At 39.9% G+C, this 23,332-nt stretch overlaps 1 protein-coding gene across 5 annotated transcripts in view; it reads right to left on the reverse strand.

Moving 5' to 3' along the window:
* Positions 1-3,901: 3,901 nt before the first annotated feature.
* The window catches only part of LOC130356034 (ultra-long-chain fatty acid omega-hydroxylase), a 151,819-nt gene continuing 132,388 nt past the window's right edge, over positions 3,902-23,332 (reverse strand). For all 5 annotated transcript variants that reach the window (XM_056557043.1, XM_056557042.1, XM_056557041.1 and 2 more), the window contains 4 exons: positions 14,636-14,769; positions 5,530-5,594; positions 5,354-5,436; positions 3,902-4,192 (listed from right to left, as the gene is read on the reverse strand). In XM_056557043.1, the coding sequence (XP_056413018.1) occupies positions 4,021-4,192; positions 5,354-5,436; positions 5,530-5,594; positions 14,636-14,769 (454 nt within the window). In that variant the 3' untranslated portion in view covers positions 3,902-4,020. The remainder of the gene's footprint in view (positions 4,193-5,353; positions 5,437-5,529; positions 5,595-14,635; positions 14,770-23,332) is intronic.

The raw sequence follows: 23,332 nt of genomic DNA on the forward strand, positions 1-23,332 counted from the left end.
TACAAACAAGTAGTGCAGGTGACATTGATGACAACGATACTTACCTGGTCCCTTTCCGTACTGTGATTCTCCTGCAATTTTCAGCAGGACCCAGCTAGCAAACAGCAGCAGTGACATCAATAAACTTCGCCCATGTTCCAGGTCGACCCCAGAACGGAAGATAGAGTGGAAGATCACAGGAGAATCACAGCACGAAACTGGACCAGGTAAGTATGGTTTTCATCAGTGTCACCTGGACTACCTGTCTGTACCAACAGGTTAGTGCAGGTAATACTGATGACAGATTTACTTTAACCAGTAACTCATGTTTCCACCAAACCAGTGCAAATTGTCATCCAAACAATTTTGAGATATGCATTGCAGACATTTTTTTAAAACTGTATTTTTTTTTTTTATACATTATTATGGTGACTGTGAATTTTCCTGAGCTGTTTTCAACAGCATTTAGAATTTTTTTTTTTTTTTTACAGATAGCCCTATTAAGACACAATAGTCTTGCCCAGGAACTATTCACAAGAATAGGAGAGATTTATAGGCATGCACTATGACCTGTTAAGAGTTAATTCTTTAAGGAAGGCTAAGCTCTGAGCAAGAAGTCTAAGTATTGTGTATTGACCAGTGGCCAGAATAGAAACTGCAAAATTTCATGATTATTTAATAACATGGGTAGTGAAATGTAAAATTAGAAAAAAAATCACTAAAATATATTTATTATAGAAACTTAATTTAAACAATAGGTTATTTTCTTATGACACATTCCCTTTAAGAGATTTTCATTTTATGTGGGTCAGCGACAGAATTATGCTTTATTTCCATTTAGATGTTTTGCTTGATTTCCATTGTATTACATGTAGCTATGGAACAACATGCATTTCATTTTCAATTCTCTGACATATCTTCCCATTTAACATCACTGAAAAGTACCTAATTCGCAACTGTTTGTACTTCCCTTTTTGCTTGTGGTTTTAAACATGTATTTTTAATAGCTAGTGTATATATAACTGGTAGGAAAGTTAGGTTTAACTTTCAGAAACTCTCCAACTCCTATGCATTCCTAAAGGCAAATTTTAGTTGTTTAGTAATTGTTTTTGTGAAATACAAAACATAATGCTGATGATGCAGATATACATTAGTTCTATCAGTTTTATTAACTAATATTTGATATATATTCGCCTTAATGTTTATAAGAAATTAACTTTATTTTTATGCAGGAAGAATAGGTGCCAAAGATGTCTGGTGTCACTTCTATCTTAACCCCCCCTTAAGGACTCAGCCCATTTTGGTCTTAAAGGGGTACTCCTCTGAAAACATCTTATCCCCTATCCAAAGGATCCTGGGTCCTGGCTGCTGATAGCAGTCAGGACCCACCAAGTTTGAAGCGTGCTCAGCTCATGAGAACACTTCAAACACCGGTAACAGGACCAGGGCATACAGGTACTCCCTGCATCCTTAAGTACCAGGACGCAAGGGCGTATCCATATGCCCTGCGTCCTGAATGGGTTAAAGAGGACCTGCAGCCAACCAAAAAAAGGAGATTGTACTTTCATTCATTAGCCTAGAGTGCCCTAATCATTCACCTTTTTACAGTTTGTTAATACGCCCTTCTGTTTTCGAGATATGAAGGTTCATGATTTATCGGACAATTCAGTGAATCATCAGATAGGAGTGAACTTTATGTTAATAATGGGAATGACAGGATGATGGGTTGATTATACAGTCAAGTGGTGTGTGTTAGGTATACATGCCCCTCAATATGCAACATACGCACCCCTGACTGTATCTTCCCATCCATAACCCGATCCCCTGCACTATTACACTGTATATTCAGATTAGTGTGGAAGATGCTGCTGTCATTTTCCCTTTAATCCCTTAAGGACAAAGCCCATTTTGGCCTTAAAGGGGTACTCCGGTGGAAAACAATTTATTTTAAATCAACTGGTGCCAGAAGCAGATTTGTAAATTACTTCTATTAATCAATCTTAATCCTTCCAGTATTATCAGCTGCTGTATACTATAGAAGAAGCTCTTTTCTTTTTGAATTTATTTTCTGTCTGTCCACAGTGCTCTCTGCTTACACCTCTGTCTGTGTCAGGAACTGTCCAGAGTAGGAGAGGTTTGCCATGGGGATTTGCTCCTACTCAGGACAGTTCCTGACATGGCACTTCACCCATCCTCTCAGCTGACCGGGCCTAGAATTTTGCTCTCTCAGCTGAGCTAACTGGCTCCTTAACTTCCGCATTTAGATGCCACAATCAACTTTGATTGCGGCGTATTCACAGTTAAAGTCGGGCATCTGACCTATCGGCGATATCTGGCATTAACTGTGGGACCTAGCTGCTGATAGCAACTCATGAGCACGCTTCAAATCCCATTAAAGGGACCAGGGCGTACATAGGTACGCCCTTGCTCCTTAAAGGGGTACTCCGATGGAAAACTATTTTTTTTAATCAACTGGTGCAAGAAAATTTTACAGATTTGTAAATTACTTCCAGTACTTATCAGCTGCTGTATACTACAAAGGAAGTTCTTTTCTTTTCGAATTTCTTTTCTGTCTGACCACAGTGCTGTCTGCTGACACCTCTGTCCATGTCAGGAACTGTCCAGAAAAGGAGCAAATCCCCATAGCAAACCTATCCTGCTCTGGACAGATCCTGACATGGACAGAGGTGTCAGCAGAGAGCACTGTGTCAGACAGAAAATAAATTCAAAAAGAAAAGAACTTCCTGTGCAGCATACAGCAGCTGATAAGTACTAGAAGGATTAAGATTTTTTAAATAGAAGTAATTTACAAATCTGTTTAACTTTCTGGCACCAGTTGATTTAAAATAAATGTTTTCTACCGGAGTACCCCTTTAAGTACAAGTACTTAGTCTTTAATGGGTTAGAGGGACTACAGATAATGTATAAAATATGGCCAACTAATTTTGGTGACATCAATGTATACTGTATATCAAGAGATGTGCCCACAAAAATCCTAGTGTGCATTCCTTGCTACATGAATTTAGATTGATTACAGTACAACTAATGAATATACACAAACAATAGAAAATTACCTATTTCTAAGAATGTGTTAAAAGATCTGCTTACATAGCAACCTTTTCTGTACAGTATTGACCTAAAGCCGTTATCAGTGTGGACATTGAATCTTACAACATACAAAGAATTGGAGAAGTAGGAAATGTGACATAAAAAAAAATATGTACAGGTTAACAGTGAACATATGAATTTTGTAGGCTTATTCTATGTTCAGTCTTTAATACTTCTAAATGCAAAAAAATCTTATGAAATAAATGAGTATTAAAATTCTAAATTAAGAAAAAAAAAAGTCTGTTTTTTCCCCCACATTAAGCTACATCTGACTGGCCGTGCAGCTTAGTCTAATTCACTTGTTATTAGTTCAGTCAATAATATATCTAACAAACTTTTTTCTAAGCAATAAGGATTTTAATGTTGAGTTTTATGTTAATAAAATAATTTGTTACAGTATAGAGTAGAAATGTACTGTGCAGCTATAAATGGGCACTCTTATTAAAACTATTTTTTTGCTATTGCATTCCTTATGGTAAATATAAAATATTTCTAATATACTTTGTTAAAAAAAAAATGAAGTTTTCTATGTTTTATTTGTGCTTAAAAAAGCTCAAGAGCACATTTTCCTCCATCTCATTCACAGACTTTCGACCGAAGCCCAAACACAGGAAGTGCAGCCTGGAGTGCTGAGGGGGTGGGGGGGGGGGGGGGTCCAACCAACAGCATATGGCAGTTAAGTGTGAGAGGAGCTATGATTGGATGAGGCTGGACACCCCTCCTCAGCACTCCAGGCTGCACTTTCTGTGTTTGGACTTCAGTCCAAAGTCCAAATAAGATGGGGGAAAATGTGCTCTTGAGCTTTTTTAAGCACAAATAAAACATAGACAACTTCATTTAAAAAAAAAAAAAAAGTATATTAGAAATATGTTTTATTGCATTAGCAAAAAATAGTTTTAAAGAAATTGCCCATTTAAGTCTTCATCTGTAGATTTAAGGTTTTAGCGCTTCCACTTGAAGCCACAATCCCCCCTCTGCTCTCAAGATCAATTCAGGCTTCCTGCGAACTGTCTTATTGGGATCCAAGGTCACATTGAAGTTGAGCAGTGTAAGAGCAAGCACCACTTTCATTTCAGCCATGGCAAAGTTTTGTCCAATACAATTCCTAGAAATTAAAATACATGGATTATGTCAATAAATGCGGAACAAAGAGGGAATACGGGGGTATGGGGGCATTATGTAGATGAACATTTCCCCTAATAAACAGCACCACTCAGGTTGGCTACAGGTTGGGGACCACATCCCTAAATGAACTGTCTCCCTGGCAATACAATACTCTCCTGTCCCGGCTCCAGGATTGCATTGCTGCTCTGGCCTTTTCTACTCAGGCTTGGCTAGAGCCAAATTATGCAGGCAGTGCTAAATGAGCCATCTGCATCATAGGGGGAAGTGCTCGGACGACGGGCAGGGAGCAGAGTATTCCCTCTTTCTGCTCAGTGTTTGAAGACACATATACAATTAAATGCAGGGGCATAGGATGCCTCCTCTTGCTAGAGGTGATGGAAACCCTGGGTGCCCTCTAACTGCTGCCTGTAGGTCACGCCATGGTCTGGGCTTGGACTGCGGTCCACCATTTTAATACCCCTGATGCATAGGTTATTAAATTCAAAGGTCTATGTGCTTTTTCTACCTGCACAATGGATATTTTCTCCATGTGTTCAATAAAAGACATAAACAGCACAATTGTGTATGCTATAATTTTAGTTAAATTGGGTTTATTTGTAATTAAGACTTAGGTAACAATCAGATCACATTTTATCAGATCACAAACCCAACTAATTCCAAGGGGCTCACTTACTTTTGTCCTACTGAACTTCGAGAATTAGTCAGACATTATGGAGTAGTATGCTACTGCTAGTACAGTGAAGCTGATAAAACTAATATTGAAATCAAACAGATATTGATATTATAGCTCTGGATTTGTGGTCATGGGTACATGATAGGGATACAGGATGGGGGAAAAATGTCTGATCGTTGGGGGATTGACAGCTGAGACCGCTCCTGCCCTGGAGACCGCTCCTGCACGTGCTACAGGTGGCACATGCTCTATTTATTGGGAGCATTGGAGCTATCCAAGTGCTGGTGCTATACTCGGGCATCTTCAGCACTCACGTAGAAATAAATATAGCACGCCATCTGTTACACGCGCTCCTCTCAAAAAGCCAGGGCGGACTCCCCCCCGTGACCAGACACTTATCCCATATCCACAGGATAAGTTGTTTTTCTGTTTACAGATTAACTGAAATAAGCATTGTATAAACTTTACCTAGGTCCAGCAGAGAAAGGTACAAATGCATGTGGGGACCTCTCTTGAGTGGAGTCTGGATCAAATCGATACGGATCATAGACCTGAAAAAAAGAAAAAAACACAACAAAAACCCATAAAAACATAATTTCTGGTAAATACTCAAAAATCACAAAGAAATATGAATACAATTGTACCTCTGGATTTGGCCAAATAAGTGGGTTGTGGTGGGTTCCATAAATACTTATCAGGCTGATGTTACCTGAGTAAAAAAAAAAAAAGCATGATAGAGTAGAAAGATGAAAACACATCTGTACATATTCCTGTATATGTAATATCTGCAGAAATCTACATTAGCAAATAAACAAGAGAGACATTTTGCATTTGAGTGTTTTTTTTTCTTTTTTCTTTTGGACCATTTAAACATCCATAAGCTGATGCAAAATGTGTTCATGTGTTGTTATGCAGTTTCTGAAGCCAAAGCTAGGAAGCACTTCTCTTTTTAAATCTAGTCTTGGCTTTGGCTTTACAACACTAGAACATATTTTTTCACCTAATTTTTATCTGTAAGTAGTTGAAAAATAACACCAAAAGCATAAAAAGGATGAAAAAACTGTGTTACAAATGGATGAAAATAGGAGCACATCTAGGTTGGCCATTTTCAACATATTCCCTAGAATTCATGATATTGTCCACATGTAATTTCAAAAAGCCAATAGTGTTAACAAGTCTTCAGTCATTATATGTTCCTTTTTTGTGTCAGACTATCATGGGTTAATGATACCTATTAGTATATGTCATCTTTGCAGCTGACTTCTATTGGTCATAGTCAGTCTTACATGGGTGTGCGGACTGGACTGATCAGCCATTCGGGCACAGCCTGAGGGCCTGGGCCAGAGAGTGGCCCGCTGTCATCATGTTTGTTTTTTCAAATTACTGGGGCCCAGCCAGCCTGCTCCAGCCTTGCTGTCACGTGGAGGGTGGTCACCGCCACTTTAAAACAGCACTGGCTGTTGGTATCAAACTGTATGGATGTGGGGAAGGTGCTTTAGAATGAAGCCTAAATGTGTGTCTGTCAGATTCTGCAGAGACCATTCATAGCTGAAAGAAGTCTTCGTAGAGGTCTGGGTCAGATGAAGAAAAAAAGAAAAAGTGATCAGAGAAGACATCATTCTGGGGTCTGTATTATGCAGTGGGTGTGATGCTGGGCTGGGTATTATGCAAGGGGGGGTATTACTGGGGTCTGATTCTGAGGGTCTGTATTATGCATGATGAGGGTGATTCTTGTCAGACTATATGGGACAGAATTATTTCAAACAATCATACTGTGTGGCATCCATTTTAATTGTTCAAGCCAAAAACTGCATGTTGTGTAAAGTTGATTCTCAGTGTTAAATTCCAAAATGTCACATGGTGTCTGCAAGTGTGAAACATCCCTTTGTCTGTGTTTATATAAACTACTTTATGGCTCAGATAAGGGCATTGGAATTCAGGTCCCTTTTAGCTCAGGAGTGTGTATATATATATATATATATATATATATATATATATATATTAAATTTGAGTAGCCGTATTAGTCCAGTGATGCAGATGCAAAAAAAAATAAAAAATATTATATGAAAATACTTTTCCTTATATTCTTGCCAGTAGTTAGATATGCATTATCTATCATTATTATTATGATTATTATTAGTAGAGATGAGCGAACTTACAGTAAATTCGATTCGTCAGGAACTTCTCGGCTCGGCAGTTGATGACTTTTCCTGCATAAATGAGTTCAGCTTTCAGGTGCTCCCGTGGGCTGGAAAAGGTGGATACAGTCCTAGGAAACTCTTTCCTAGGAATGTATCCACCTTTTCCAGCCCACCGGAGCACCTGAAGGCTGAACTAATTTACGCAGGAAAAGTCATCAACTGCCGAGAAGTTCGTGACGAATCGAATTTACTGTAAGTTCGCTCATCTCTAATTATTAGTGGCATGTTTATGTTGTTATGTGGTCAGTAGACCATTTATGACCTATTTAGTTTTCCTGCATCTATAAGTTAGTATGTATGTAATTTGGTGGTCTGATTTCGTCCCATGAATAGAGTCTACGGTTATTTCTTATCTGATAGATTTATAACTGTAAGAATAGACAGAACTGATAATCTATTCATTAGTTTAAACTTGGGAGGGACCATTAATGTCAGATTCAGATTGAAGACTTGGGAAATCCTGAGATGTCTGCTGTGTGTGTATGCTAGATGTCGAAATCTAAATCAAGCTAACTATATTTATTGGCCATTAGTTGGAGAGATGACTTGACATGATATATCTATATCTTAGGTAATGTCTGCTAATTTTTAAGAAAATATTTTAGCAACTCATGGACAAGAGTGCCCTCTATGGTCAGTGAAATAGTTACATCTGGGTGAGACAAGGGCCTATCACGTTTTTGTTCTAGAGATGTGATTAGTTAGTTTCTTCTCTGCTCAAGATAACGGAACCTTGTTTTAAACTGTAGTGGCAAGGGAACATGGGCATTTCTTTGTTCCTTCTTTGGAGAGTATCCTGGATTATCTTTCTGATGAGTGAACAGACTGATCCTACCCAATTTGCTTGACCCACTGGCATTTCTACTTTGTGGTAACTATAAAAGAACTTTAATATTTTTTGATTATTGTTGGCTATTCTATAGCAGGGAGAGTTTGTACTTTAGGTAATTTATATCTTCCTACCCACAACTTGTGGATGAATTTATAGATTTCTGTCCAGGTACAACTTTAGTGAATCTGCAGACACTGACATCTATCTGAACAGAATAATTTTAATTGTACTTGTGATTCATATTTTCCAAAATAAATAATCCCAAATTATAGAATTAGTAAGGGACATTCCCCTCTGCTAAGCCATCAATAATTTATATCTTATCATTTATCAAGGCAAAGTTTCATTCATAATATCTCTAAGCGGGAAAATCACTGTTGCATGTATTAAAATATCATGTATTTAATATACTCATCTCTTATGTATACCAACTACATATATGCTATATACTGTTGATATCTATGCCTCCATCTTGTGGTCAGTTTTGAATACCATTGTGAACAAGTGTGGTATACTCCCATCTAGTGGGCAAATTTTGGTATTACTGTGACTTAGTATGGTATAATGACATTATATTTATCTGCATATTTTATCGTATTTTATATTTCTATATTTTAATTAATAAATTGTATATCTATTTTTACATATTTTATTGTTGATATTCCTATCCTATTTATTGTTGATATTTCTATCTTCCAAATATTAACAAATAATAGAGGTATTTATTGTGTCGGCCTCTGAGGATCTCACTTGTTTACATTTTTTTTATCCGTGGCCGGGTGTGTGTGGCGGATGCGCGGCGATCCGGGTGTCCGGCAGCGACGATCCGGAGGTCTGGCAGCGGCGATAGCGGGGGTAAGTGCCCCCGCCATCGCCACGCACCCGCCATCGCCGCTGCCGGACCTCCGCCCACATGTGTTAGTCCGGGGAGAGCGGGTGGTCTCCAAACAGTGGTTCTCCAGATGTTGCAAAACTACAACTCCCAGCATGCCCGGCTGCAAACGGCTGTCTGGGCATGCTAGGAGTTATAGTTGTGTGCCTCCAGCTGTTGCAAAACTACATCTCCCAGCATGCCCAGACAGCCAATTGCTGGAGGGCCACAGTTTGGAGATCAGTGTGCAGTAGTCTCTAAACTGTAGCCCTTCAGATGTTGCAAAACTGCAAATCCCAGCATGCCCAAACAGCTGTCTTGGCATGCTGGGAGTTGTAGTTGCGTACCTCCAGCTGTTGCATAACTACATCTCCCAGCATGCCCTTCGGCAATCAGTACATGCTGGGAGTTGTAGTTTTGCAACAGCTGGAGGCACCCTGGTTGGAAAATACTGAATTAGGTAACTGAACCTAACTGAAGGTTTTCCAACCAGTGTGCCTCCAGCTGTTGCAAAAGTAGTTTTGAAACAGCTGGAGGTTTGCCCCCCATGTGTATGTACAGGACACATTCACACGGGCAGGTTTACAGTAAGTTTCCTGCATCAAGTTTGAACTGCGGCAAATTTTCTGCCGCGGCGCAAACTCCTAGTGGGAAACTCACTGTAAACCAGTCAGTGCGAATGTACCCTAAAAACACTACACTACACTAACACATAATAAAGGGTAAAACACAACATATACACCCCTTACACTGTCCCCCCAATAAAAATAAAAAACATATTGTACGGCATTGTTTCCAAAACGGAGCCTCCAGCTGTTGCAAAACAACAACTCCCAGCATTTCTGGACAGCCACTGACTGTTCAGGCATGCTGGGAGTTTAGCAACAGCTGGAGGCACCCTATTTGGGATTCACTGGCATAGAATACCCATATGTCCACCCCTATGCAATCCCTAATTTAGTCCTCAAATGCGCATGGCGCTCTCTCACTTCGGAGCCCTGTCGTATTTCAAGGAAACAGTTTATGGACACATATGGGGTATTTACGTACTCGGGAGAAATTGCACTACAAATTTTGGGGGGGCTTTTTCTCCTTTTACCCCTTATGAAAAGGAAAAGTTGGGGGCTACACCAGCTTGTTAGTGTAAAAAAAAATTTGTAACGCACTATGTAGATTTGAGGCCTAAATTGGTGATTTGCATAGGGGTGGCTGATTTTAAATACCCACATGTGACCCCATTTTGGAAACTACACCCCCCACGGAACGTAACAAGGGGTATAGTGAGCTTTAACACCCCACAGGTGTTTTACGAATCTACGTTAAAGTTTGATGGGAAAATGAAAAAAAAAAATTTTTCACAAAAATGCTGGTGTTACCCTAAATTTTTACAAGGGAAAATAGGAAAAAAGCCCCCCAAAATTTGTAACCCCATTTCTTCTGAGTAAGAACATACCCCATATGTGGATGTAAAGTGCTCTGCGGGCGAACTACAATGCTCAGAAGAGAAGGAGCGCCTTTGGGATTTTGGAGAGAAAATTTGTTCGGAATTCAAGGCCACGTGTGTTTACAAAGCCCCCATAGTGCCAGAACAATGGACCCCCCCACATGTGACCCTCACGGAATGTAATAAGTGGTGCAGTGAGCTTTTACGCCCCACAGGTGTCTGACAGATTTTTGGAACAGTGGTCCGTGAAAAGGAAAAAAAATATTTTTCATTTGCACAGCCCACTGTTCCAAGGATCTGTCAAAAGCCAGTGGGGTGTAAATGCTCACTGCACCCCTTATTAAATTCTGTGGGGGGTGTAGTTTCCAAAATGGGGTCACATGTGGCGGGGTCCACTGTTCTGGCACCACGGGGGGCTATTCCAACCATAATCTCTCTCCATAAGCTCAATGGAGCTCCTTCTCTTCTGAGCATTGTAATGCACCAGCAGAGCACTTTTAGTCCACACATGGGGTATTTCCATACTCAGAAGAAATGGGGTAACAAATTTTGGGGAGCATTTTCTCCTATTACCCCTTCAAATTACCCCTTAAAATAAATTCATGTACACGTCCAACTTTAACGAAAAGTCGTCAAACACCTGTGGGGTGTTAAGGCTCACTGGACCCCTTGTTATTTTCCCTGAGGGGTGTAGTTTCCAAAATAGTATGCCATGTGGGGGTTTTCTTGCTGTTCTGGCACCAAAGGGGCTTCTTAAATGTGACATGCCCCCCAAAAACTATTTCAGAAAAATTCACTCTCCAAAATCCTATTGTCGCTCCTTCCCTTCTGAGCCCTCTACTGCGCCCGCCGAACACATGACATACACATATGAGGTATTCCCTTACTCGAGAGAAATTGGGTTACAAATTTTAGAAAGATTTTTCTCCTTTTACCCCTTGTAAAAATTTAAAAACTGGGTCTACAAGAACATGCGAGTGGAAAAAAGGAAGATTTTGAATTTTCTCCTTCACTTTGCTGCTATTCCTATGAAACATCTAAAGGGTTAACACACTTACTGAATGTCATTTTGTATACTTTTATGGGTGCAGTTTTTATAATGGGGTCATTTGTGGGGTATTTCTAATATGAAGACCCCTCAAATCCACTTCAAAACTGAACTGGTCCCTTAAAAATTCCGCTTTTGAAAATTTTGTGACAAATTGGAAAATTGCTGCTATACTTTGAAGCCCTCTGATGTCTTTCAAAAGTAACAACATGTCAACTTAATGATGCAAACACAAAGTAGACATATTGTGTATGTGAATCAATATATAATTTATTTGGGATTTCCATTTTCCTTATAAGCAGAGAGTTTCAAAGTTAAAAAAATGCAAAATTTTCAAATTTTTCATGAAATTTGTGAATTTTTCACCAACAAATTATGCAAGTATCGACTAAATTTTTCCACTAACATAAAGTAGAATATTTCACGAAAAAACAATCTCGGAATCAGAATGAAAGGTAAAAGCATCCCAGAGTTATTAATGTTTAAATTGACAGTGGTCAGATTTACAAAAAATGCGTCCTTAAGGTGAAAATGAGCTTTGTCCTTAAGGGGTTAAGCTGTCTTTTTTTCTAAACTAAATAACCCTAAATCTTTCGGGATATTGTAGTCCTCCCATTCCCCTTGTTACTATTATGCAGGCCTGGACTAAAATGGTTATCCATGCTGAACAAAAACTTTAATGGCTGTTGTGGGCAATCTTCTCACTCTGCATTGTCTTCACTGTAAGGTCCTTACAGCAAGAACAATATATAGGGAAAATTCTGAATGAAAAAAACTCTATCCTGCGACAAGCCACACCCCACCCACAATAAACCACACCCATATTGCTGGCATACTAAAGACACTGACATTTTTTTTTTGGGGGGGAGGGGAGGGCACAGTACTACCAAAAGTTTGCCTACTCCTGGTATATAGTATAAATTCAAATGTGGGGGGTCAGTATATAGTATAAATTAATATGTACGGGTCACTATATACTATAATATATGGAGCATGTGGCCCCATGAGTTGTCAGTTCACCCCTGCTGCCTCAACCACATGCCTGTAAGTTTAATACTCACTGATGTGGTATGGTATTACAGAATCCCTCACTTCTCCTACATGACCAACCTGGTAGATGCTAGCTTTTCTGACATGGATGCCATGTGTGCTTCATGTTTGTGTTTTCTTAATTTTTTTTTTTTTTATGCATTAGGATTGATAAGTGAAATTTGCCTCCTATAATCAGTTGCTATTTGCAATTCCAATTATCAGATTTCCATATATAGTTATATTAACAGATTTTTACAATGTCTGCCACTGTTTTACACAGTTTGTATTTGTTTGTATATTTGCACCATACATATATCACTCTTTAAAATGAGTGAATATTTGGCACCAGTATGTTATAAATGGATTTATAATTGCACAATTGATTCTGCCAAGCACTTTTAGATGGATAGATAGATAGATAGATCAATGAGAAACAAATAGATGCAGCACACCACAGCTTGAAAATCACGGTGTAAGGTTTATTCCATAGTGTATTCCAACGTTTCACCAGCCTCACACTGGCTTCAAGTACAAATATGTGATAAGTGCTGGGCTTTATACACTGCCCACAGGAAATAGTATGACATCATTATCAATACATTTACATATGTAAACAAATGAATCAAAGTGCAAAATATATGAATAAAGTGTACATCACAATAAATTAGCATAAGTACATAATTGTATATACATTATCAGTGCTTTTCAATATCCAATTCTTAATATGTGGTATATACATCCCACTCTATAAAAAAGTGCAAGTGCTCGTCATTTCCAGGGGTTTCCGGTCATGATCCCTTTTCAATGCATCTTGCCGTCTCCAGCGTGGAACGCCATATCTGGACATGTATTATATACTTATACATAAGCACGGGGGCATTGTTGACATGATCCCAAGCATGACGAGCACTTGCACTTTTTTTTTTATAGAGGTGGGATGTATATACCACATATTAAGAATTGGATATTGAAAAGCACTGATAATGTATATACAATTATGTACATATGCTAATTTATTGTGATATGCACTTTATTCATGTATTTTGCTCTTTGATTCATTTGTTTACATATGTAAATGTATTGATAAGGATGTCATACTATTTTCTTGTGGGCGGTGTATAAAGCCCAGCACTTATCACATATTTGTACTTGAAAAAGCCAGTGTGAGGCTGGTGAAACGTTGGAATACACTATGGAATAAACCTTACACCGTGATTTTCAAGCTGTGGTGTGCTGCATCTATTTGTTTCTCATGGATTAAGGAACCGGCGACCGAGGCTCCAAGCATGCCTGCACCCCGTTCAAAATTACTTACCTATCTAGATATGCTGTTCATATTTGGACTTTGTTAGATAGATAGATGGATAGATAGATATTGGGGGAGATTTATCAAAACCTGTCCAGAGGAAAAGTTGCCCAGTTGCCCATAGCAACCAATCATATTGCTTTATTCAATTTGCAGAGGCCTTGTTAAAAATGAAAGAAGCGATCCGATTGGTTGATATGAGCAACTCAGCAACTTTTTCTCTGGAGAGGTTTTGATAAATCTCCCCCATTATGTTTATTGCACATGTTCTACTGCTTATAAATCTTCTAATGCAGGGCTGATACAATACATTCTTTTTATGGGTAAATAAACATCTTTTTGCATGATTTTTTCAGTGCTGTATTCCATTTTCAATTTGAAAATAAGGCTTAATAACGGTGAGTAAACAAAGCCAAATGTGCGGCGCTAATTATCTTGCAGATGCTGAATTGATGCCATTTGATCATTTATTTTCATTTCTTTAATTTGGCAATGTCTTCTTTATTATAACATTAAAGCAGATGTTTAGGACAATAAGCCACATCCTCTCCACTCTACTGCAGCAGAGTCCCAATGATTTCAATGGGATTGTGAAGCACTGTGCACATGATGGAATTTCCGCAGAAGAGTTTTTTTTCCACAGAAATCCCAATTCCGGCATCCGCAGAAAGAATAGACCTGTCTATTCTTTCTGTGGATTTCACTCAGAAATGCATTGCCGTCTATGAGATCCTATTATTGCAATTCTTCATATGTGCAGAATGTCCGCCGTATTTTCCAGGCGGACATTCCATACAATTTACTACCATGTGTGCATACCCTTATCTGGACACCCACTCATCTGTTGCACATGCTTGTGCCTGTAATCCTCAGAAAGTGTTCAAGTCATCAGAAATACCGTATTTTCCCTTTCTTCACTTTTATCCACCTTACTTGAGTAATAAAGTAATCATAGTATGCAGATTTTAATTTTTTTTTTTTTGCAAAAGCTTTTGAGACACAATGCTACACCATACCTTTTGGAATGACTTTTCCATCATGCAGTGTAATATCCTCTGTACATCGTCGAGACACTGCTGTTACAGGAGGATGTATTCGGAGGCTCTCCTTAATACACATGGTGGTAAACGTCAGCTGAGACAAATCATCCCTAAATTGCAAATGGACATCTTATCAAGAGAACAACTTCAAAAGTCAAATTAGGGTATACTAATAACTCTTACATTTACCTTAAAGGGGTACTCTGGAGGAAAAAACATTTTTCAAATCAACTGGTTCTAGAAAGTTATACAGATTTGTAAATTTTTATCCTTCTAGTACTTATCAGCTGCTGTATACTACAGAGGAAGTTGTGTAGTTCTTTCCAGTCTGACCACAGTGCTCTCTGCTGACACCTCTGTCTTACTGGGACATATTTGTTAACAGTTTTTAATTTTTTTTTTTTTTGTAAACACTTTTTTCCCAACATACTTTTTCCTAAGGCCATTTAGCTGTCTATAAATCTCTGCCATCTGTACACTTCCTATTCTCACACCTGTATATACATTAAGTAATACATATAAAAGCACGCGCAAAAATCAGTTTGAGTATGGCCGCTATCAGAGCCACACGCACCTAATGGCAAGACAAAGACAGCTCATAAAGATCCCTGAAGAATCCTAATGGAGGAAATGCGTAGGATGGAGTGAGTCATGTGAACCATCACCAAGAGAAGTCTTAATCATCTAGCGGACAACATCAAGCTAAGTCACTATATATATATGGGAATTGTGCAATAATAGCAGTACCACCGTATAAGTGAATATCCAAATATGTGCAATAACATCTAGTGCAATGAAAAAGGGACAGTGCAATATTGTAAAAAGGCATGAATGTGATGTACTGTTAATATAACTTTTTTCTACAAGCACTAGCCACTTTTAAACAGGAGTACACACTCAACGAAGTATACAAGAAGTCTGGATTAATTTGCACATGATAAACAGCACTCATATCTCCTTGGCTGCTATTCACACACAGATAATTAAGTGTAGTGAAACAAAATGGATTGCTAAAGTAGAGGATAATATGGTGGACATATATATTTAGCACATTCTATATCTACACTGGCTGAGTATTTTGGTGCATAGCTGGAGAGTCCTCCTTTACTGATATACATCAGTTCACTTAGAAGGATGCATATAAAACAGTACGAATGAAACAGAAAAACGTACTGGGATAGATGTAAAGAAGTGACTTTATAAAAATAGAGACTTTGATGGTTCACAAGAATACAATTTTTATTATATACATGTGCACAAAATCTTTTTAATTGTAACACAATAAAAGTTGAGTTTTAAAGGTTCCCTTTTGCTTTACATCCTTTGAGATACATTAAGTAACTCATTTTCTTGCATTCTTAGTGCTTCATCATGCTGTGACATTCTTGCACGTATCAAAAACATTGCTGTTTGAGGACTTAAAATCTTCTTGCATTTATTTAAATAACATTAATCTCCCATTCTTAAATACATAGGCAATATTATACCCTTGTTAACCCACACATGTGCACAATTCAGTGACTGTGTATCATATCTATTAAACTAAAATATGAGTAATATGAGGTATTCTTTCCCATATAGTGTGCATCAAACACACAAATTCCCCCAAATATATAAATTGAAATTGAGGTGTAATGTAATGTAAAATGTAAATGTAATTCTAATAAAATGTATAACTTCAAATGTTGAGGATAAAATGAAATTAAATAGTTTTCACTCTATTCACTTGTCTGTGTATTTTTCTATTCTAAAAGTGGTCTATGCTCCTATCTCTTTAAAAAAGACCTCACACTTTGGGTGCCCACACTAAGCACAGACCAGTCCACTATCATTAAAGGGGTAGTCCAGTGGTGAAAAACTTATCCTCTATCCTAAGGATAGGGGATAAGTTTGAGATCGCGGAGGGTCCGACCGCTGGGGCCCCCTGCGATCTCTCTGTACGGGGGCCAGGCTCTGCGGCCAGTTAGCGGGTGTCGACCTCTGCACAAAGCGGCGGCTGACATGCCCCCTCAATACATCTCTATGGCAGAGCCGGAGATTGCCGAAGGCAGCGCTTCGGCTCTGCCATAGAGTTGTATTGAGGGGGCGTGTCGGCCGCCGCTTCGTGCGGAGGTCGACACGCCCCCTTCCCGCGGGCTGTCGGGGCTCCGTAGAGGAGATCGCAGGGGGCCCCAGTGGTCGTACCCCCCGCGATCTCAAACTTATCCCCTATCCAAAGGATAGGGGATAAGTTATTCACCACTGGGTCACCACTGGACTACTCCTTTAAATACATAAGTGGGAAGCACCCAATAAACTATATGCCAGTCACCTGTCCATAACACATAGAAAGATCCAGTATATAAACTATACGCCCACCCTAGGTTATAGTTTTTTTTGGAGGCCCATAAGTTTCGTAAGTCATTACTGTACTCAGAGAAAAAAAAAAAACGTATGAACACTGTTGTATAAAATATTGATAACTTTATAGAGTTTGTGTCATTTGTATGAAGAATATCTTCAGATTTTAGCCACTGTCCAACATATATGAAAACCTGTAAAGACCTGTAAAGACTGCCACTAGTGGTCCTGCATACTCTGACCAAAAAACCTCGTAAACAGTCAGATTTGATTGACAGAGCTAAATTCCGGCCAGCCTGTGAACTGTGTGTGCAGAGCATGGTCAGGAGCATACAGTAAAGAAGACAAGCACAATCTTTCCAAACAATGGCCGCCAATCCAAGGTGAAATACCTTCTTTTCACAAAGTACATATTAGCTATTTGGATTTTGGGGAATAAAATATTTATTTGATCATTTGTATGCACATACTAGCTGTACAATGCAATAGCAATACATTACAGTATAACCTGAGCATATTCTACATATTGTACTTCTCTAGGTACAGTTGTGACCCACATGAACTATGGACCTCCAAAAACCACTATAACTCTTGGGTGGGCATATAGTTTATAGACTGACTTTTATATGTGTTAATGGACAGTTGACTGGTTGACTGGCATATAGTTTATTCCTGCTTCCTCCTGTGTATTTAAAGAGATTGGACTCTTTATACCTGTTTTTTTAACCCCTTAAGGACTCAGCATTTTTCAGTTTTTGCATCTTTGTTTTTTCCTCCTTACCTTTTAAAAATCATAACCCTTTCAATTTCCACCTAAAAATCCATATTATGGCAATTTTTTTGTGTTATCAATTCTACTTTGCAGTGACATTAGTAATTTTACCCACAAATCCATGGCAAAACGGAAAAAAAAATCATTGTGCAACAATATTGAAGAAAAAAACTCCATTTTGTAAATTTTTGGGGCTTCCATTTCTATGCAGTGCATTTTTTGGTAAAAATGACACCCCTGCATTATTTAGTAGGTCCATATGGTTAAAATGATACCCTACTTATATAGGTTTGATTTTGTCGTACTTCTGGAAAAAATCATAACTACATGCAGGAAAATTTATACGTTTAAAAATGTCATCTTCTGACCCCTATAAATGTTTTAAAAATTTCCGCATATGGGGATATATGAGGGCTCATTTTTTGTGCCGCGATCTGATTTTTTAATGGTATAAAAAGTGACCAAAAATTAGCTATTTTGGACTTTGGAATTTTTTTATGCGTACGCCATTGACCATGCGGTTAAATTAATGACATATTTTTTATAGTTCAGACATTTAAGCACACGACAATACCACATATGTTTATATTTATTTTTATTTCATAGTTTTTTTTTATGGGAAAAGGGGGGTGATTCTGACTTTTATTAGGGAAGCGGTTAAATCACATTTATTAACACTTTTTTTTCACTCTTTTCTTGCAATAATATAGCCCCCATAGGGGATTATAACATTGTACACACTGATCTCTTACACTGTTCACTGCCATGCATTATCATGGCATTGATCATTGTTATCGCCGCTCGACTGCTCCTGCCTGGATCTCAGGCACAGAGCAGTCATTCGGCGATCGGACACGCAGGAGGCAGGTAGGGATCCTCCAGGTGTCCTGAAAGCTGTTAGGGACGCTGCTATTTCACCGCGGCGGTCCTGAACAGCACAACTGAGCTGCCGGGATGCTTTCGGTTTCACTTAAGACGCGGCAGTCAACTTTGATTGCCGCGTCTGAAGGGTTAATACCGGGCATCACCACGATTGGTTATGTCCGCTATTAGCTGTGAGTTGATGGCCGCCGGGACTGACCCGATATGACGCGGGGTCACTGCATGACCCTGCGTTATATGTTGGGAGCCGGCGTTAAGGAGTTAAAGGGGTACTCCGCCCCTAGACATCTTATCCCCTATCCCAGGATAGGGGATATGATGTCTGATTGCAGGGGTCCCGCTGCTGGGGACCCCTGCAATCTCTCCTGCAGCCCCCCGAGTCATCAGCTCTCCAGAGCTACAGCTACGTTTGCTCCATGGCTGATGACTCACGATACAGGGACCGGCGGTTCGTGACATCATGGCTACGCCCCCTTTCATAGACTTGCATTAAGGGGGCGGGGTGTGATGACATGAGGGGGCGGAGACATGATGTCACGAACTGCCGGCCCCTGTCATCAGCCACGGAGCAAACTTAGCTCCAGAGAGCTGATGACTCGGGGGGCTGCAGGAGAGATCATGGGGTTCCCCAGCAGCAGGACCACTGCGATCAGACATCTTATGCCCTATCCTTGGATAGGGGATAAGATGTCTAGGTGCAAAGTACCCCTTTAATATAGCAATTCAGTGATTACAATAGGTGACCTACACATACAGTGAGGCTCCCCTGCGGCACTGTTCTCTCACATTACTTCACGCCCCGGTCCCTTTTCCATGTATACAGCCAGATGGCTCATCGTCCATACATGGCTGCTTATGAAGGAGCATGCAATGATTAACATTATTGTGCCTGTTCCCATGGCATCTGCTCCCCTTGATTTAGTACAGTATCCTGCTATTGAGAAGGCACATTGATGTGTATCAGCCATGTATGAACGAGGAGCCATCCAGCTGGGGCGAGAAACAGAATGAGAGCAGAGCAGTCCTGCACGGAAGAATCACTGTATGTATAAGCAATACACTATACTCACTGCAGTGGTTTATTAAAAAGCCTGTAAAAGGAGGCCAACCCCTTAATATCAGCACTGTCAGAATCAAAAACATTGACCTTTCTAACATACTTTATTAAATGTTTTATCTCCTTTAACCCCTTAAGGACTCAGGGTTTTTCAGTTTTTGCACTTTTGTTTTTTCCTCCTTACCTTTTAAAAATCATAACCCTTTCAATTTTTCACCAAAAAATCCATATTATGGCTTATTTTTTGCGTCACCAATTCTACTTTGCAGTGACATTAGTCATTTTACCCAAAAATTCACGGCGAAATGGGAAAAAAAATCATTGTGCAACAAAATCGACGAAAAAACGCCATTTTGTAACTTTTGGGGGCTTCCGTTTCTACACAGTGCATATTTCGGTAAAAATGGCACCTTATCATTAATCTATAGGTCCATACAGTTAAAATGATACCCTAATTATATAAGTTTGATTTTGTCGTACTTCTGGAAAAAATCATAACTACATGCAGGAAAATTTATACGTTTAAAAATGTAATCTTTTGACCCCTATAACTTTTTTTATTTTTCCATGTACAAGGCGGTATGAGGACTCATTTTTTGCACCGTGATCTGAAGTTTTTATCGGTATGATTTTTGTTTTGATCGGACTTTTTGATCACTTTTTATTCCTTTTTTAATGGTATAAAAAGTGACCAAAAATAAGCTTTTTTGGACTTTGGAATTTTTTTGCGCGTACACCATTGACCATGCGGTTTAATTAATGATATATTTTTATAGTTCGGACATTTACGCATGCGGCGATACCACATATGTTTATTTTTTTTTATTTACACTGTTTTATTTTTTTTATGGGAAAAGGGGGGTGATTCAAACTTTTATTAGGGAAGGGGTTAAATGACCTTTATTAACACTTTTTTTAACTTTTTTTTGCAGTGTTATAGGTCCCATAGGGACCTATAACACTGCACACACTGATCTTTTACACAGATCACTGGCGTTTATTAACACGCCTGTGATCAGTGTTATCGGCGCTTGACCGCTCCTGCCTGGATCTCAGGCACGGAGCAGTCATTTGTCGATTGTACACCGAGGAGGCAGGTAAGGGCCCTCCCGGTGTCCTGTAAGCTGTTCGGGACGCCACGATTTCACCGCGGCGGTCCCGAACCGCCCGACTGACTAGCCGGGATAGTTTCACTTTCACTTTAGAAGCGGCAGTCAGCTTTGACCGCCGCTTCTAAAGGGTTAATACTGCACATCGCCGCGATCGGCGATGTGTGGTATTAGCCGCGGGTTCCAGCCGTTGATGAGCGCCGGGACCGACGCGGGATCACGGTGCGACCCCGCTTCATATCGCGGGAGCCGGCGCAGGACGTAAATATACGTGCTGCGTCGTTAAGGGGTTAAAGGGGTACTGGGGGGGAAATTTTTTTTTTTTAATCAACTGATGCCAAAAAGTTAAACAAATATTACTTTAATGTAAATCTAATCTTAACCCTTACAGTTAGAGATGAGCAAACTTTTGAAAAAATTGATTCGGCCGAATTGCCGAATTTTCCGAAAAAAATTGATTTGGTCTGAATTTATTCGCAGCGAATCTGTATTAAAAATGGCTATTTCTGTCCTACAGAGAGCCTCAATAGGGGTGTAGAACAGAAAAAATCCAAAATCCATTTATTAGAAATCCATACAAAATTCAGGAGATACAAAAAAGTGCAACCAGCATGCTGGAGGTCGAAACCTCCCCCTCTGATGCGTTTCCACCCTACCGGGCCTTAGTCATAGATACGAGGGGTAGTATTGCTTGGAATTCAAAGGATTTCAAGCTCCGCCCAATATATAGAGTGAATATACAAATACATATAAAAAAAAAACAAGAATAACAAAATACACAGTGCAAAAGAACTCAGAAAAAACCTATATGGCATACATTAAAAATATACATACGGTATATAAAAATATAATGGAAAAATGATGTAATAGAAAAAAGAGGAAAAAGGTTTTTCAATAACTCATAACCAAATCAAGCCTATGATTCATGCCCTTCGGGTACGAGGTATTAAACATTAATATCCAATAACCTTCTCGGTTCAGAAGTTTTGAACGTCTGTCTCCTCCTCGCTATCGCTTAGTAACCCTTTCTATTTCGGTTATTGTAAGGGTGCTAACATTGCCTGTGTGAACAAGGGAGAAATGTTTGGAGACGTTGGAGGGATTTCTAGTATTGTGGGTTGCTCCATATATGTGTTCTCGCAATCTATCCTTGATGCGTCTAGTAGTACATTCAACGTAGCCTAAATTACATGAGGTACAATGTATGTAATAAATTGCCCATGTAGTATTGCAATTGATAAAAGAGGAGATAGTATATACAGACCCTACAATGCTTTAATTAATTACTTTAGTCTGGTTCATAAACGCACAGCAACCACAACAGTTGCCACCACATTTGAAACAACCTTTCAGTTGTAGACAGGTATATTGAGGATTATTATTGGTGTTATCCTGGACATGTGAAGGTGCTAAAATGGTTTGTAGATTAGGAGGGTGTTTAGCAGAAAATCTGCAGCCATTGTGAACAATATATGTGACACAGCTGTGCCCTGCACAAATGGTATGTTGAAGGGGCACTGAGACTTGTCTGGGCACTGGAGGCTGAGGACACAGTGGGGGATGAGGAGGTGGAGTCACACACTGTCACAGCACCAACGGCCTGAGAGCATGGAGGAGGGAGCAGCGTGACCGGTCCAAGTTGGTGTTGTGGCTGTGCAGGAACCACATTCACCCAGTGAGCCGTAAAGGACATGTATTGCCAATGACCATAGTTACAGCCCCAGATGTCGGTGGTACCGTGCACTTTGGTACACACAGACAGGCTCAAGGACTGGCCCACCTTCTCTTCCACAAAATTGTGCAGGGTAGGTACTGCCTTCTTCGCAAAGAAATGGCGGCTTGGCACTCTCCACCTCGGCTCGGCACAAGCCATCAGTTCTCTGAAAGGTGCCACCAATTGAAAAGGGAGGGACTGCAGCACCAGCAACTTAGAAAGGAGCACATTCAGCTTTCTGGCCATTGGATGAGTGAGCGCATACTGTTGTCTCTTGGACATGGTTTTGCCGATAGTTTGTTGGCGAAATGACTGACTAAAAGTAGGAGAAGCCGTAGCATCTGTAGCGACAGAAGGAGGGTATGACACACAGCTCCCTTCGGCTGAGGTGGTGGAGCCTTGGCTGGCTGAAAGAGGGAGTGGCAAGCCACTGGGTGATGCACCAGGCTGGACCACTACATCGGAGCCACGGTTCTCCCTGGCCACTTTATGGTGGCAAAGCATATGTTGACGCAGGGCCGGGGTGCCAACATTGGGACCATGGCCACGCTTCACCTTCTGCCGACATATTTGCATGTGGCCAGGATAAACTCCTCCAGATGCTTATTGAAAAACTGCCACACCGCCGAGTAGCTGATTTTCCCACCAACAGTCCACACTAATTTACTGCTACTGCCACCGTTTCCAGGAACCCCTGTTCCACTACCTCCCGGGAAGTTAGGCTGCTGCGAAGCAGGTGGTCTCCCCCGGGCATGTTTGGCTCCAGAATTTCCATTTCTGCCACAATGCTGACTGCCAA

This window comes from Hyla sarda, chromosome 2 (assembly GCF_029499605.1).
Source record: "Hyla sarda isolate aHylSar1 chromosome 2, aHylSar1.hap1, whole genome shotgun sequence".
Lineage (NCBI taxonomy): Eukaryota > Metazoa > Chordata > Amphibia > Anura > Hylidae > Hyla > Hyla sarda.